This window comes from Syngnathoides biaculeatus, chromosome 23, assembly GCF_019802595.1.
Source record: "Syngnathoides biaculeatus isolate LvHL_M chromosome 23, ASM1980259v1, whole genome shotgun sequence".
NCBI classification, from domain to species: Eukaryota; Metazoa; Chordata; class Actinopteri; order Syngnathiformes; family Syngnathidae; genus Syngnathoides; species Syngnathoides biaculeatus.
The window spans coordinates 1,857,527-1,875,569 of record NC_084662.1 but is presented as its reverse complement, the minus strand read 5'-3'; the positions used below and the strand labels follow the sequence as shown (position 1 = coordinate 1,875,569).

Below are 18,043 nucleotides of genomic sequence, written 5' to 3'. Positions count from 1 at the left end.
GTGCCAGCACACATCAGTTGTGAATATTTTAGGGAAGACAACCACAACAAGCATTCTCACTCGTGCATGAAATATATAGTAGATTAATCTGCATGCTGCTGAAGTAGAATTCTCATCAAAATGTTTTTTTTTCTCATACAGTCAGCAATATTTGCATTAGTGTGGATTTGTGTGTGTGTGTGTGTGTGTGTGTGTGTGTGCGTGTGTGTGTGTTCAAGAGTGTATACGATACATTTTTTTCCTAGAGCGAGTTATGTTCCTATAAACTACTGCCAGTCAAAATAAATATTTTGGGATATATTTCACTTGGTGTACACATATTCAACACAAATGTATTAGTGCCAAACATACTTCAAAAATTCCCCATGGCAAATAATGACATTCCCGTTTTGAAAGCAAGTTGATTTCATATTTTTTAATATCAGAAAAGGTGTGCTCCTAAAAATGTTAAATAAAGATAAAAATACACGCCTTCCTTAGATCTTTGAAGAAACTATATTAAAGAGAGATTTTTTTTTTTTTTACATTAATAGGACTCTGGATCGGTGTGGTGACCCCCAATGGGACAAGCTGAAAGGAAAAGAAGAATAATAGGAATCTGGATCCAAATATACAGTCCTGTATAAAAAATAAATAAATAAAAAAATCCACCCGAGGGCTGTTAATTGAGTTTAGCTGTGAGGTCACATACTTTACATTCAGACGCAATTGGCAGAACGGCTGCCTATTGGTCTTTCATCGAGTGTGCTTTTTAATTTGAAGTGCACACAGTTTGACCATGATGCATTTGTTTGTGATTACAAATAATCAAAACCAAATGATAAAATATGAGAGTACATTTCTGGGTGTTTTCAATCTCTCTGATTGTGGTTCCTGCCTGGTCAGCCTTTCATATGTTGTCATGATAGTCCTCCATCTCGGCAAGGATTTTTGCTAACACTATTTTACTCAAACAACCAAATGCATGACAACAACAATCATAAGGCTCAAATTGCAATACACCCCTCACGAAAAAAAATTAACTATGTAATTGCTAATTATTAGCTATGAAATATTACAGACCCATTAATAGTATATTGCAAATTATTGAAATTTCATGTACGTAATCGTGAAGCAACGTGATAGCAGAGCAGCTGTACCCGTTGTAATTGGGTAACAAGAATATTTTTTTTTTTTATCCCGTACCTTGATTAGTTTCAATAGTACTCTCATGAAATACTATATTAAATATTCAATATCATAATGACTTACAGTGATATATATTGTATCGTATTTTAATTTACCATGACTTACTGTACTTTATAATGACGAAGAACTTAAAGAGTACTGTATACTGCAGCCTTTACAAGGTCATTATGAATCGAGTTCTGCGAAAAGTATAGTTTGGCAATCGTGTGATTCATCGTTCTGCATTGAGCTTGCTGCAGTTCTGACCTATATTTCATACAGACAGGCGCGCGATTCCGGCAGCTTTCACAACGCATTTATCCTGTGCACACTCTGCACAAGCGAACCAATTAGGCCTGTTGGCGCTTAGTGAGAGATGGAGAACACCGAAAAATATTTGTGGGCTGGATTAGTCTTTTAAATAACGCCTCCTAAACGAGTTGAAGTTAAATATAGTATTCCAGTCATTACAGTGATAATGAAGGAATTTGGATCTCTATAACGACATTCTTTTCTTTATTTTTTTAAACAAAAATGTAGTATCATAACAACAATACAAGAAAATGTAATAGTCGCTTCAAATGCAGTCCGCTCATAAAAGTAGAGCAAATATTATCTGCCACATGGATTTGTATTATTATTATTATTATTTTGCTTGAAGTTACCTTTTAAATACTGAAAAAATAAAACACCGATCGTCAATACTTTTACGACTATTCGTAGCAGAGATAATAATAATAATAATAGGATTAATTGGCGATTCTTAATACCCTTAGGTGTGAATGTGTTTGGCTGGCAACCAGTTCAGCGTGTACCCCGCCTCATGCGCAAAGATAGCTGGAATAAGCTCCATCACTCCCGCGGCCCCTGGGAGGATGGGCGGCTCAGATAATTGAAGGATTATAATAATAATAATAATACACTAATTGTTCGTTTCTTTCAAGAAATATTGTAACTTTTTCATCTTTAAATTATTAACTTCGTGTTGACTTCTTTTAATTTTTGTATATTAAAATAATTTCGCATCAATACTCATAAGGGCACGCACTGTATATGTTGGATTCCCCGATGGACTGTCGTGGCTTGTGCTCTCCTCATCGATACAAGCACTTGAGGATTCATGCGCTTATTTATTTATATTTCCCTCCTGAAATCCCGGGCCGTAAACTGACCTATGGAAACATGCTCATACAAAAGAGTTAAAAAAAAAAAACAACAGTTAACTTACTAACTGAAAAAATAGCGTGTTTTATAAAGGAAGTATAACAAGCCTACCGCAATTTTCGACATTATTTTTTACCCAGAGTAGCATGATCCTACCTTAGCCACAAAAACAAACACGCATTGACTCAAACGAATAACACACACAAACATACGCGCACAAGTTAGCCTGTAAAACAAAGACGTGTCGTGAAAAGCAGCTGAAGCCTTTATTTTCCTGAATTTGGGAACCGGCCCATCCATCACGGCTGTCACTATCAATCCAATTACAGCAGACAACTGCAATCCTGTCTCCGATCGAACCGAAGCTGGATACGTGACCTACTCCTACAACTCATTTTCTTGGCTTTTCCCCAGCGCCCACACATGACCTCTCCACTTTTTCTCTCTTCCTCAAAGGCTTTCTTCATATCGTCACACCGCGCTTTGTCCCCTTTTCTTTATTTCGTCTCGATTTAGTTCTAGTGCAGATTCTCACCCTCTGTGTATTAGTGATAGAAAAATAATTGAAACATAACCCAAAAAGACCGAACAATTTATAAATTCCTTCCAGTTGCACACAGAGAGACAAGCATGAAAAGAAAATGTAACAATATGAGTGGGAGTGAGGGGAACACTCAAGGTTGGCAATGTTTTGTTTTGTGGTGTCATAACATATATATATATATATATTTATATATATATATATACACACACACACACATAACACAAATGTATACAGCACAACAATTAAAATTACGATACATATTTTTCAGATATCTTCCAGTGTTTGCATGATGTGTGCGTGTGTGTGTATCAATACGTTGTTATTTGGAGAGCTGGTTAACTATTTGGGAGTAAAGCTTCACAGACGACTAAAAAGAGAAGAAACATTTGTCGTCCCTGTGGTCCGCCGTGGTATAAAAATAAATAAATAATTTAAAATGTGTGACTGCTGTTCTAAATGTCTTTTTTTTTCTTTCCCTTTTTGCGCTGCAGCTGCACGGCTCCCCACGTTCTTCAAGTTCATACGAAAGTCTCTTTTCAAACGGCGTTTCCCCAACAAAAAGTTGCCAACAGCAGGTGACGCTTTTCCCCACGAGCGGTCCTTCACGCGAGGGCAACACAAATAGGAGGTGGGCGCGAGGGTATGCAACGGGCGGCCTCAAAGTCCACAAGCAGAATGAAGAAGATCCCTGAGGCAACCATGGAGGCCTAGGCACAAAAATAAACAGTGGGGTGAGGTCACAAAATGTAATCGTAGTTTTGATCGAGAAAAAAATATATACATAATTAAAACAGTACATGTGCAAATAAAATATTATGAGAAAATAATGTTCTTAGTATACAACACAGATAGCCCCTTATACATGCCGTCACATTTTTTAGACCGTGGAAAATTGAATAGTCAATGATTTTTGTTCCATTTTTGTTGCTGTTTTTTTTTTAATTGACGCAACACACAACGAAAATGTGGACAAACAGATGGACGCGTTCATCATTAAAATGGCTTCGTGTCCACTTTAGAAGAGCACGCGTAAAATTGCAATTTGACCAGATGAAATAATATAATTTAGGAAAGTCTTCAATCCTTGAAATAACTTTTATGGCCCTTAAAAATGAAAACGCGGTACTCCCTAGTGGAAATTATTTCAAATGGACTTTATTTTAATTCTTTTGGGGGGACTCATTAAAGTAAAGGTCTAAGGGTCGCAAAATTTTAACTTAAAATAAACAAATTAAAGCATTATAATTCATACCTATTATTGTTGTGCTAGTGTGCATTTGAATAATAATGTTTTATTTTAATATATCACAACAACCCATGCATTTAACATATCACAGCTGCTTAGCTGTAAGAATAAATAACATGATTATTGCCTCATGTATTATAGCTTGTGTGTGTGTGTGTGTGTGTAATGATGGGTGTTTCAACATTTTCCTTCCATATTTTTTTCTGTTATGCATAACAAGAGCAAATTATTATTTTATGTAGTATTTTTGTCTATTGCCAGAGTAAAATTATTGGCTTAAAGGTTGTCCTCGAATGTTTTTTTAAGGTTGACCAAAATACATAAGGTTTGGCCATTTACATATTTATGAAACATCATGCATACAATAATACAGTATTTTTAAAATGCATGTCATAAATTAGCACAACCTCTCTAAGAACCCCGCTCCCCCCATCTCCCCAAGACCCAATTTGATCTCATATAGACAGCAGAATTATGTTGTAAAATAATTTTTTAGACATCAGATTCTGCAGTTATTGAACAAATTGTGTCTCCTTTTTCAGATTCGGTAAAATAGACTTAGGTAGATGTCAATCTTAAGTATCACATTCTGCTCAGCCTTCATTCAAGCAATTAATTATTTTATATTTTTCATCCTCATTTTTAAAAGGACGTTTTCCAGTATGGTGGAGCCAGTGTTGCAAACATGAGATGTGTCTGCAGCCTGCACGGAACTGATGCCAGGGGAACGCAGACGACAGCAGGCTCTAATGCATGCAGACGCACTCATGTATTCCATGCTGGTTAAATATTATGGCTCTGGCTTTATTGTGCATGGAAAAGTGTAATTTTCTCCAGTCCTAAGGAAATTTACTGCTGCAGTCAGCATATGCTCTCACTGCAGATGAAATTGGGGGAAGAAAATACACCAGGATTCATTGAATTCAACTGTAACTACCCACTCATAATTAAATAAAAAGTAATTAGATTAAATCACCTCCAAATACATACAGTACAGTGCTTATTCTGGTTGAAAAGCCACACCAAGATGTATTTCTTTTTTTGTCATCGCCATGATGCTTTATATATACTGTTTGAAGTTCATTAGCAATATTTGGGGATTGTCAGACAGGGAACGAGGCAGCTGTGTTGGCGAAAATTGGTCCACTGGATGAAAAATGAAGCAAATGGAGATCCTATTTACATATAAAGAGCTCTATTAATCAAGGTAAGTGTCATTACAGCGTGGCTCATTGAGCAGTCGAGTGTGGGTGTTAAATAAAATTCTCTGTGCTTGGATGCCTTCGGCAGGCAATATGTCTTGATTTGAGAAGTGTCAGCCGCAGTATAATGCTGATGGGCGCCGAAAGACGAGGAACAGTAAAGGTGGGGGTGGGATTTGCATGATTCTTAGTCAGATTGCACGGTGAGAAAAGATGGAGGGAGAGGAAAAAGAAGCTGTCCAAAGGGAAAGAAGATGTGGTAGGTAACCAAAGGATTAGTGTAGTAAACTCAAATATTCATGAAACACAAGAGAGATGTTTTTTCCCAAAGAAAAAAAATATTACTGTAAGCTACAGTAACATTATGCAACGTAAGTGAATTTTGGGCTTAAATATAGGAAAATAATGACAAATAATGATGCAACATAAATGCACTGCATGTACATTTAATTATTTTACCTACAGTAAACCATAAAAATAAACAGTTTGAGAAGATTTCTTGAAAAAAAATATACACTTAAAAGTTAAATACAGCTGAACTTGAAAAATATAATGAACTGCATTAAAGACAAGTTTAAATCATTGTAATATTAAGGACAGTTTGAACATTTACCAGTGATATGTTTGAGTACCACAAGCAGAAGTTGAGGAGTACCACTAGTCGTACTTGTGCCAAACTTTGAGAACTACTGTCTCAGAGAACTACACAATTTCTGTCATCTTGTTGAATATTTACATGGATTCCACTGCTGGTGATCGTATTAATGTCGTTCCACTACCTATTGATGGAGAAACTAAATTATAATTTATCAATCTGTCCACTACTTACAAAATGAACCTTGAAAAAATGAAATTGAATAAAGGTGGAGATCCAATTTTTGACCATCTTGAGTACCATTTAAATTTGTAACTGTTCTAAATTGAAATGTAACCAGCATAGAAGAAAATAAAGAAAAAAAAATACTGTTTTGTATGCAATGAAACACTGTTGATTACAATAATTGCATGATTACCATCCATCTTAGTGGAGGGGTTTATATTTACAAACAGAACTTGAAGATGTGCACTGATTTATTTTAAACTGTGTAAAATACCTTGCCCCCTTCTCAAATTCTTAATTTCTCTGCATAGTTTCCCAACTTTAGTGTTTCAGATCATTAAACAAATGTATCACACAAAGATTACGCAAATAACTGCCAATGAGTATTTCACATCTCTGGGGAGATAGTTTTCCCTACTCTTCCTTGTAGAATTGTTGTAACTCAGCAATAATGGAGGGTTTCTGAGCTTGAACAGCCTTATTAATGTCTTTTCACCGCATTTCAATCACGTTCAGGTACAGCCCTTGAATTGGCAATTCCAAAACCTTTCTTCAAAATTTTCTGGCAAAGAGCAGAAATCATGGTTCCATCAATAACAGCAAGTCATCCAGGTCCTCAAGGGGAAAAATCAACCCAGACGATCACCCTCTCACTCTCATGTTTGACTTTTAGTATGCTGTTCGTTATTTTCTTCTTGAAAATGCTGTGTGACAATAATGCCAGATGTAACAAGACACACAGAAGACACACAGCTTCTAAAAAGTTCCTCTTTCGCCTCATCAGTCCATTGACCGTTCTCACAAAAGTTTTCAGATTTCCTGGGTTCCTTTTTGATTTCCTGTATCTGTCTTCACTGTGCTCATGAGGTTATTTTGACAGCTGGTCACCCCTGGGAAGGATTCACCATTGTTCCATGTTTTATCTGTTTATGGATAATGGCTTTCACCATTGTTTGCTGGAGTCCTGAAGCTTTACAAATGCCTTTGTAATTCTTTCTAGACTGATAGATGTCAATTACTTCTTTCTTTATTCCTTATATGTTGCTGAATTAACTTTAATCATGGCATTTTGCAGAAGCTTTTGGTTGACTTTATTTTATCAAATAAGTTCGATTTAAGTGATTTATGGAATGAATAAGATGCGAGGTAGTCAGTCTTGGGTGTGGGTCAGTCAAAATTAACTCAGCTTTGCAGAAAATTTCATTTGTGATTTAAGAAGGGTCAATTACTTTTTCCACACAGCCAGGTCACTGAATATTTTTTATTTTTCTCAATAAATAAAATCACCCTTAAAAAATTGCTTGTGATTACTTGAGCTATTTTTGGGGCAGCACGGTAGCCGACTGGTTAGCACAGATAAATTTTTGCAAGGATTCCAAAGAACAGGGGGAAACTTACTTCAATTCATTAAAAGCAGCAATAATAATAAAAAAAATATACCAACTCTTCAGAGCACCCTCAAACTACTGGTGTTCGACAAGTTTATTATTAATGAAGCTATTGTTTTATTGTCATGCTGTTTGCTGTGTTGGGATGATTTTAGTTTAATGTGACACAGTGAGTGTGAACAACATCTTGACCTGGGTACACTGTTAGCGCGTGTTGCAATGTAGGCTTTTGTTGCTTACAGGTGTTAAAGGGAAATTCAGTGCTTTGCATGAACAGTGTATTCAATAGGTCATGTAATATGTACCCTATTTTGAAAATGTGATGTTAAATCCTCTCTCATTTAAAAGTGTTTTGCGAAGTTTTTTTTATTGACAATTGCGAATTTTCAACGGCGTTGCCATTTTCGCGAGTCACGTGACTACATGGGCGTATGTGACGTGTACCGTGCCATTCCAAACGCTAGATTACATGGGACACCATTATGCCCAGCGCTGATTTATCGGATTTATCCTCATCTGATGAAGAAGTAGTAATATTGGATGATTGGGAAGACGGAGGAATACTTCCATACAGATTTGAACCTGTGGCTGTAATTAATGTTGAATATTCGAATGGTTCTTTGGGCGGAATAATGTGGAGTCTGACGAGCGAGCTCTGGCGGTGGGCCGCGAGCTGAGCTTTAGGGCGGCGGAGGCCATTAGCTTAGCTTCGGTGGTGGCGGAGGCCTTTAGCCGAGCTTCATTGGTGGCGGGGGCCTTTAGCCTAGCCTCAGCGTCCGGGGCTAACCGCCTCCGCCGCCTAGAAGCCGCTGCCACAGCTCGCTCGTCAGACTCCGCGTCATTCCCGTCCGAAGAACTATCCGCGGCTGCAGGCCCAGAGCTCCCGGGGCCTTTGTTTACGCACTTATGTCGCGCGTAGGCCTCCGAGTAGTTATTCCGCCCGAAGAATCATCCGAATATTCAACATTAATTACAGCCACAGATTCAAATCAGTATGGAAGTATTCCTCCGTCTTCCCACTCAACCTATACTGCTATTTCTTCATCAGATGAGAATAAATCCGAGAAATCAGGGCTGGGCATAATGGTGTTGCTTGTAATCCAGCGTTTGGGACGATACGGTACATATCACATATGCCCACTTAGATCATGTGACTCGAAAATGGCAGCGCCCCTGAAAATTCGTAATTGTCGATAAAAATCTTGTCAAAACACTATTAAATGAGAGAGGATTTAACATCACATTGTCAAAATAGGGTACATATTACATGACCTATTGGATACACTGTTCATACAAAGCACTGGATTTCCCATTTAAATACATTTGTATCTTACATACAGGCTAATACATGTGCTGGAGCATGCATGCTAGCAATGTAATGAGTTTTTTAAAGTGTGCTTCAGTGGACAAGTCACACAATAATATTTATATGTATTGGAACTCATTATGCACATAAATTGCACTGTCCATATTCGAGAAAATTTAAGACTTTTAAATGCACCTTCAGGTGGCAAAAGAATATGCATCCATTATTCCTGGATTTTCACTATTTGCGGGATTGGGGAGGGGTAGAGGAACCTAACCGATTTTGAATTTCACGAATCTGCTTTCACTAAGATTGTGCAGACTTGGTGACAATCAACCTAACAAATATTCACTAGCATTACTTGTCGTGTCAGCTACCACTAGGAAAACAACTTTGTCTAACTGGAAAAACAAGCATGCTGTTAACATCGCTAGAAAATATATCAGCAGAATGAAGTAAAACATTTACATATCTGTGTAAATAGCTGGTCACCATTCCTCAACATGCTAAATCTAGATTCTTCATTTCTTTGCCTGGGTAGTGCGCCATCTGACAATAAGGGTTTTGTCACAGGAAAAGTAAACTTGAATTCTGTATTCTTTGATGTCGAGGTTGCTGTTTTATTATTATTCTGTTTGTCATTCTTTATTTTTTCTTATTCATCGATGTACTTATTTGTCTTATTAGTTCATGTTATTATTTATTTTGCTTATCTATCCTTTTTCTTTCTCACATTTCAGACCAATTTGCTGATTTGCATAGTTAAAGGACACATGGATTGAATAGGAATCTTCTCTTGTTGTCCCTGTGTTTATAATTCTGATGTCTGTGGCGCTGTGACTTTCTTTTCTTGTTTCAGGGGGAGGAGGGGGGGAACCACTGGATTGTCCTCCCACGGAGCATTGATGCTGTGGTTGTGAGCCGCCCATGTTTAGTGGGGCTGGGACACTACCAGCTGGCACCCCCCTCCCCTGAGTCCCCTGTGGTGACTACTGGTGGGGTTGGTGGTGCCCCCGTTGCTCCTTGGAATCCTTTGTCACCCCTTGGTCCTTCTCTTCTCTCCATTCCTAGCATCCTGCTGAAGTCGCCTCTTCCTCTTCTTGGTGGGATGCGTGGGTCGCAGGGGTTTGTGGGTTTGGGTCTTTTCGTCCCTTCCTTCTTTGGGGTCGTCCACCTCCCACACTCGGGGGTGTGGAGTGGGTGCTGGCTGTAGTGTGTATGTGGTGGTGGTGGAGATCGCCTGGGTCGGTGCTGTGGGACTGGGTCGGGCGGGCCTCTTTGTCTCTGGTTATCCTGCCTGATGGGCTCGACCTGCAGGAGCCATGCCTCTTAATCAATCACTCGCCTAGCACACACTCACGCCACTCACTGCATACTGTATATTTTTCTCATTCATCACATATGGGCACAGATACATATTCAGGGATTTGTAGGGCTAGAGAAGCTGAGAAGATTATCAGTGTCTGTCTAACCTCACCTTCTGGACATTTATCACACCCCCCTCACTCGCAAGGCCACCAGGATCGCAGATGACCCCACTCTCCCATCTCACTGCCTCTTGAAATTTCTGCCATCAGGGAGGTGACAAAGACAGATTCTCCACCAGGCAGTCAGGATGCTCAACTCCCTCTCTGCTTTGCTCCCATTATTGTCCTTCCCTTGCACCCACCACCATTAACCCCAGACAATAAATCAGCTCATATACAAACCACACATGAAGCACTTATTCATTTTTCCTTTGCAGCACTGTGTGCATTACCCAACTGATTATTCTGCTACATTGTCTATAAATCCCAATAATTTAATATACTCTCCATAATTCTCAGGTGTGTACATTGCTGCTCATAATGTCAATACCACACATCTATCTGTACTGTACATAGGAATAGCAATTCTTGCTAACTTAGCCAGATATTTGTTGTATTGTTCATAATCTCTATTGTATAAAGCACAATGTACATATTTTAGACATAGGAGTTTATTTATTTATTGTTCATCTATTTATTTATTTATTTTTATTTATTTATTTTTTTTTTAACTTGAGTTTGTCATAGGACTGCAGGTCTGGGAGGAATGCCATTTCAGGTAGGCTCTATGTCATCTATGTATAACACATCTAATAAGAAAGTTACTCAAACCTGAACTAGGGGCATGGTATGAGGTCGGGTGGGTGCAAGTGTCAAACTGGGCTTCAGCATGTCAGTGCTGTTTCCTGGTCTGGGAGGGAAAACCTTTTCAATTTTGAAAATGAGATATCTTGTCTTTTTTATGTATTAAATTAAATATATGTTGTAAAGATTTGGAAATCACTCTATCTACCATGTACACAATGTAGTAACCGAATTGGAATTGAGATTTGTACTTATTATGGCACTCTACTTCTTAACTTTATGATGGACAGCCTTCAGTAGCTTGTCAGAATATGCTGCGTAAAAAGAAAACGTATGCTCTAATGTACTTACTTCACCCTGTTGTTGAGGCTGGCCTCGGTGGTATGGGTTTACATGTAGTGCCACTGCCCATCCATGCCCATGTTCATACCCATGCCCCCCATTGCACCTAGAAGAAGAGTATTTAAAGCAATATGACTTGAAACACACAACACTTACACCGCGTTGCTATTTGGGTAAAAGTGCTCTTTTGGATTTTTAGTTTTAATTGCACTCCACCTTAACTGCGCATATGACAACAAAGATAAGTTTAATTTATTTTCTTGAACATTATATGGTAAGACATTTTAGGAGGTTGTGGTTACAAAGTCCAATAATTCTATTTCCAGTATCTTTACTGTGAAATGAAGCAAATGTAATTTCAAGCAATCCATGAGCTATCACCTTATTGTGGTGATGGGTTGTTTTCTCCCAGTAATCTAAGTGATCAACAGTGACCTGAGTGAGGAGCAGAGTTCTTTGGGGATTTATACCCCTGGCAGGGCCATCCATGCAAACAGGTACTAGGTGAGGATGAGACAATACAGGACTAAAAGACCCCCTATGATGAGTAAATAGATGGAATCACATTTTCCTTTGTCCGGATGCAGGGCACCTATGGAAACTCGCTGGGCATAGCTCAAAAGGGTAACGTTGGTCCCCTTTGGCATGGGCTCATCAGGTAGCCATAGTGCAGTGTGAGTTGGGTGGTGGCCAAAGACGGAGACCTTGGTGGTCTCATCCGCAGCGACAGGAACTGGGTCTAGGAATGTGGAATGGCACTTCTCTGGTAGTGAAGGAGCCCAAGCTGATGTATGAGGTTGAGAAGTTCCGACTGGACATAGTTGGGCTCGCCTCCACACACAGCTCAGGCTCTTTTACAAGTCTTCTTGAGAGGGGTCTTCCACTCTGGATATTCCCATGGTGACAGGTGCAGAGCACTTGTGGGTATACTTATTGCCCCCCTGGCTTGGCACCTGTACAGTGGATGAGAAGGTAGCCTCACTCCCCCTCCGGGTGGTGGTGGTGAGGGTCCTGACCTTTGTTTGTGCCTATGCATCAAACAGCAGTTCAGAGTACCCAGTCAATTTGGAGTACTTGGAAGGGATCCTGGAGAGGTCTCCTGCTGAGGACTCCATCATGCCATTGCGAAATGTCAATGCTCATGTGGGAAATGAGAGTGAGACCTGTCAGGATGAAATCCCCAACTGGAGTTCTGTTATTGAACTCCTGTGCTCATCATGGATTGTCTATAACAACCACCATGTTCAAGTATAAGGGTGTCCTTGTCTTGGAAACTTGAGCGAGGAGAAGAGTGGAGCTGTTACTCCAAATGTCAGTCCAACCCGATTGGCCCCAAACGTATTGGGAGGGTCACTGTCAGAAGGGGTTTCAACTCTCACCTCTGACAAATGTTTATTCACGTTTCTGGGAAGATGGGGGACATTGAGTCTGAGTTCACCATGTTCCGCGCCTCTATTGCTATGGCAGAAAACCAGAGCTGTGGCCGTAAGGGGGGCAGTTCCTGTTGTGGTGACAGTTCCTGAACCTGATCATCAGGGGTAAGGTACAATAAGCTGAAGAGGGTGTGGTATCAGCCAGTTTAGGCTTGTGGGACTCCTGAAAAACTGCAGTGTGGTAGGAGTATGGTGAAGCCATGGAGAATGAAGTATAGGCGGCTTTCAGAAAATTCTGGTCCACCCTCTAGCACAGGGGTCAGGAACCTATGGCTCGCAAGCCATATCTGGCTCTTTTGATGGTTGCATATGGCTTGCGGAGCCCTCATAATGACATACTGTACATGTTATTTCCATCGTACAGGCAACGCAAGTGATGCAGACAGTTTGTCCTAGTTGGATTGCCGTAGTTTGCTGTGGCAGTCGATGTGCGCAGGTGCAGAAGGATCGAACGTAGATCGCAAAAGCTACTTTCCAAAGTCCAAGTTAGTCAGCAGCAAATCCTTGTTTGGACCCAACACGATTAATGGAATTCAGATAGCTTTGCTGGCATTTCAGCAATTGTGAGAAATGGAAAGTCATTCACAGATGGGGAGCATGCCAAGCATTCGTCGTTGATGTTGCCAGTAAACATTTTGACAACTTTGCATAAAGACATGATAATGAAACAAATAAGACATCCCTTTGTCGGCAATAACTGTTCACCATCGTACAATCATGTTGGCAAATCAAAGTGAATTACGTTCACGATTAACGGATGGAAGTTTCAACGCCTACATGTATCTTAATCTCATGTTGTATGAAACAACATAGAGCCACCAGTAAAACCATGCAGCACCAGAAGTCGCATTAATGGTAAGAAGTAATTTTGTCAAAATTGGTCAACAACAGCGTAACAATGTTATCCAAAAGAATTCTGAGACTCATTGTACTCTAAAAGTGTTGGTCTTACATAAATGTGCAAATACACCTGGATTTTGTTTTTAAAATACTGTATGGTTCTTTTGAAATTACATTTCAAATCTTTTGATATTTATGAGTTTCTCAGTCGAAAAGGCTACCGACCCTCGCTCTATATCTCAGGAGGGGGAAGCAATGCCCATCAACACTGTGTACAGTGGGGATGGAGTGCTGCTGACTTTGAATCGGGAAGTGAGTCGATGGAGAGAATACTTCAAAGACCTCTTCAATTCTACAGAGACATCTTCCAATGAGGAAGCAGACTGGGATCTCTGACACAGGCTCTCCTATCTTTTGGGTTGTCACAGATGTTGTTAAAAAACTTCTCTGTGGCACGGCCCCTGGAGCGGATGAGATTCTCCCAGAGTTCCTAGATGCTCCGGATGTTCTGAGGGTGTTCTGGTTGAAACATTCGTTGGACATGTCTCAGGATTGGCGGACTGGGCTGGCAGAGCCCCTTTTGAAGAAGGGTGACTGGAGTGTGTGTTCCAGGCATTCGACCTTGTCCCTCGGGAAGTCCTCTGTGTGTGTGTGTGGGGGGGGGGGTGTCCTTCAGGAGCATGGAGTACTGAACCCCCTTATACAGGGTTTTTGGTCCCTGTAGGAACAGTGTCAGAGTTTGGACCACATTGCTGGCAGTAAGTCAGATTCATTTTCAGTGAGGGTTACACTTAGCAAAAGCTGTCCTTTGTCACTGATTCAGGGTATAACTTTATGGACAGAATTTCTAGGCACAGCCAAATCCTAGAAGGCAGTTTGGTAGCCTTAGACTGCTTTTTGCAGATTATGTGTTTTTGTTGGCTTCATTAACCATGATCTCTAACTCTCACTGGAGCATCTCGCCGCTGAGTGTGAAGCGGTTGGGATGAAATTCAGCACCTCCAAATCTGAGACAATGGTCTTCAGTCAGAAAAGGGTGCCAAGCTCTTTCCAAGTCAGGAATGTGAGCAAGTGTCTTGGGGTCTTATTCACAAGTGATGGAAGAATGGAATGGGAGAGTAACAGGTGGATTGGAGCCGAGTCTGCAGTGATGCAAACTTTGTATCAGTTTGTTGTGGTGAAGAAGGAACTAAACTGAAAGGTGAAGCTCTAAATTTATCAATCAATCTATGTTCCTACCGGCACGAGTTGTGAGCGTATTTACAAGATCCCTGATACAAGTGGGCCAAATGAGTTTCCTCTGCATGGTGTCTGGGCTCTTAGAGATGGCGTGAGAAGCCTGGTGATTTAGAGTAGAGCAGCTGCTCCTCCACATTGAAAGGAGCAAGATTAGGTGGCTCATCCATCTGAATAGGATGCTGTATGGTTGCCTCCCTGCTGAGGTGCTCTGGGCACGACCCAGTACAGGCTAAAGAAACTCTGTCGCCCAGCAAGCCTGGGAATGCGTCTTGGTCTCCCTGGAAGAGCTGGATGTTGTGACTGAAAAGTGGGAAGTCTGGAGGTTCCCTACTAAAGCTACTGCCCCCATGACCTGATCCCAGATAAGCAGATGAAATGGTTGGATGGAAAATTGTTGGAGGTAATTATAGAGTGACTTCTTACCTCCGGGTCGGAGACCCATATGCTGCTGGCCATCGAGGACAAAGCCTCCAATTGGTTGGCCATCTGGACTGTAAGCTGTACCTTGACTCACTGAGAAGAACAGAAAAATAAAAACGTCAATGGGACAAAGCATGAAATTACAGTACTCCTGTTTATACAGGCATATGAACCTTCTCTGGATCTGAGAACTTTAGGAAGAGATCCCCTGGTGTTGCCCAGAGTCAGTTCTAAAAAAAGTGAAAATGCCTTTCAGTTTTTTGCTGTTAAAATCTGAAATGATCTATCAGATGATGTGTGACAGGGCTGAATGCTGACAATGCTCAAATCCAGGCTGAAACAAGTTATTTCCATCTGTGCCTATGACAACTGAAAGTATTTCATCTACACTTCCTAATTTTTATTAATTTAATATAATTTCACATCGCTGTCATCCATCAATCCATCCATCCATTTTCTGAGCTGCTTAGCCTCACAAGGGTCGTAGGAGTGGTGGAGCCTATACCAGCTATTATTGGGCAGGAGGTGGGGTACACCCTGAACTGGTTGCCAGCCAATCACAAGACACAGAAACAAACAAGAGTCGCACTCACAATCACACTTAGGCGCAATTTAAAGTTTCCAATTAATGCATGTTTTTGGGATGTTGGAGGAAACCCTAGTGCCCGGAGAAAATCCATGCAGGCACGGGGAGAACATAAAAACTCCACACAGGCAGGGCTGGAATTTGAACCCCAGTCCTCAGAGCTGTGAGGCCAATGGTCAACAGCTGCTGCACCATGCCACCGAAAAGCAAATTAAGTTCCGTCATTTACTTGAGGATATGTCACTCTGTAACAACAATATTTTACCTGCTCTGTTGGACTGGTCAATCATAGGCTGGACTATTCGCCTTCTTGCATTGATGAACCTGGAAATCAAATGTATATCAAAATAATATCACTTTTTCACAACATCAAAATTTATTAGACCATCAAACAAAATCGATTGATTCAAACACTCATTTTCCTCAGTTAAGAAAACTCATGGCTTTCCATTTTAATCGTTTTAATGTCTTAATTTTATGTACCTCATGCTGTCATTCATAACGTTATATTGATTAAAATATATAATATGTGTTTTTCAGTTAGTGATTCTTATCACTTACATGTAGCAGTTTTAGAAGTGGAAATCCATGCTGTGCCACCTGGGTCTTTTCTAATAATAAGCTTCACTTCCTACAGAAACAATCTGATGCATGAGAAACTTGTCACGTTTTGTTAAAAAAAAAATATTGATTCAGATTTAGGCTTGTAGCCACAGGCTATTATGTGACTAACTGGTTTGCCAATGCTTTTTCATGAACACAAGGCATCATAACGAGTCTAAATGCGTTGACATCCTCATTAAAACTTGCAAAATATGTGGGTATGAATGTGTTGCTATTTCATTAAGTCTGATTTCAATATCGTGATCCATATTTTTTTCATTCCATTTTACACGTGTATTTTATTTATGTGTAAAGCAATCACTCATACTCAAGCCAGTGAGTACTCATAGCACGCCAGAGCATACTCATAGTTGAAGTATGCACATTCTTGAGTTCTTCTCAAGATTGGTTTTTGTTATTTTTCCATTATTTTCTTTGCCATAGACCCCCCAAAAACATTAGTGCTCCCAGCAGCGAAGGAAAATGAAAGTTTAGGGAACCACCATGGCTCTAAATATGTTAAGGACGGAAATGTGGTGCGTGTTTGTTATGATTCTTGCTAACATATGGCCAAGTTGACTATTTCGACTAACCTGAAGAATAAAAATAAAAAACAAGACATATGGTATTGCCAAAGGAGTGACTAGCCTTACAAAGCAAACGCCACAGATCAGATAATAGAAAAATGAAGACGCTACTGGAGTCAAATCATGGAGAAGTCAAATCATGGAGGGAGACTTTGACTATGTACTTCCTCCCTCTCTCTCAAGGCATTGCACTACCAAAATGGTAATTAATACACATTCAAGTTGCTTTAAGTTTATGGATTTTTTTATTGTTTGAAAGTAGGGTGTACATATTTTTAACAGGAATTTAAAAAGGAATTTATTAATCAGAGGTTGAGAACAGATCAAACCCATTTACATTACTTCCTATGGTAAAAAAATGTTTCGGGGGTTGAAGAACTCAGTCACAAGAACAAATTATGTTCGAACTCTGAGGTTCACTGTATTTCAAACTGTTGTAAAACAAAACTGTTCAAGCACAGAAGGAATACAGATGCACAACTCTGCAAGGCTATACAGCTAAACAGAACAGGTGTATTTTAGACAAAGAGGTGGACCGACGGACAGAGAGACAGACAGAGAGCACTCCTGCAACCCTTGTAAGTGTAAGTGGCTCAGAAAATGGATGGATGGCTGAATAAATAAATAATGCATCTGTGGTTGTCTTTCTAGGCATAAAACCATACTGCTCCTCACAAATTCTAACTTCTGCCCTGAGTCTAACCTTCATTACTTTCACTCATAACTTCATTGTGTGGCTCATCAAATTTATTCCTCTATCTCACCCACAGTTTGCCCTGTGACTGAGTGGTGATCAGTTCAGGGTGTAGTCCCTAACCCTTCACCCGAAGTCCCCCTGGATAAGCTCCAGCACCCTGTAGCCTGGAACAGAATAAGCCAGGGGTGCCCAATGCGTCGATTGTTATCGATTGTGCCCACCCCGCTCTCCCAAAAAGAGGTCAGTTTATTGACAATCTCGTTGCTTGATTCAAATGTGGCCAATATGTCGATTGCGCAGGTAGATTGATGGAGATTTCGTTTGAGCAATCCTGACCTCATCTCACAT

The 18,043-nt window shown here is 40.1% G+C and overlaps 1 protein-coding gene across 4 annotated transcripts in view; it reads right to left on the bottom strand.

Moving 5' to 3' along the window:
- Window positions 1-2,660: 2,660 nt before the first annotated feature.
- Window positions 2,661-18,043, bottom strand: part of meis2b (Meis homeobox 2b) — a 58,371-nt gene continuing 42,988 nt past the window's right edge. Inside the window, exons 10-14 of one of the 4 annotated variants that reach the window (XR_009793871.1) lie at window positions 16,074-16,132; window positions 15,226-15,315; window positions 11,300-11,396; window positions 10,315-10,404; window positions 9,058-10,148 (exon numbers count right to left, since the gene is read on the bottom strand). Coding sequence is in view for 2 of the 4 variants with exons in the window: in XM_061812913.1 (XP_061668897.1) it covers window positions 11,338-11,396; window positions 15,226-15,315; window positions 16,074-16,132 (208 nt within the window). In the remaining 2 variants the exon portion in view is untranslated. Of the gene's footprint in view, window positions 3,583-9,057; window positions 10,149-10,314; window positions 10,405-11,299; window positions 11,397-15,225; window positions 15,316-16,073; window positions 16,133-18,043 lie in introns of those variants that run through there. The other 3 variants (XM_061812913.1, XM_061812914.1, XR_009793872.1) reach the window with 3 other exon arrangements.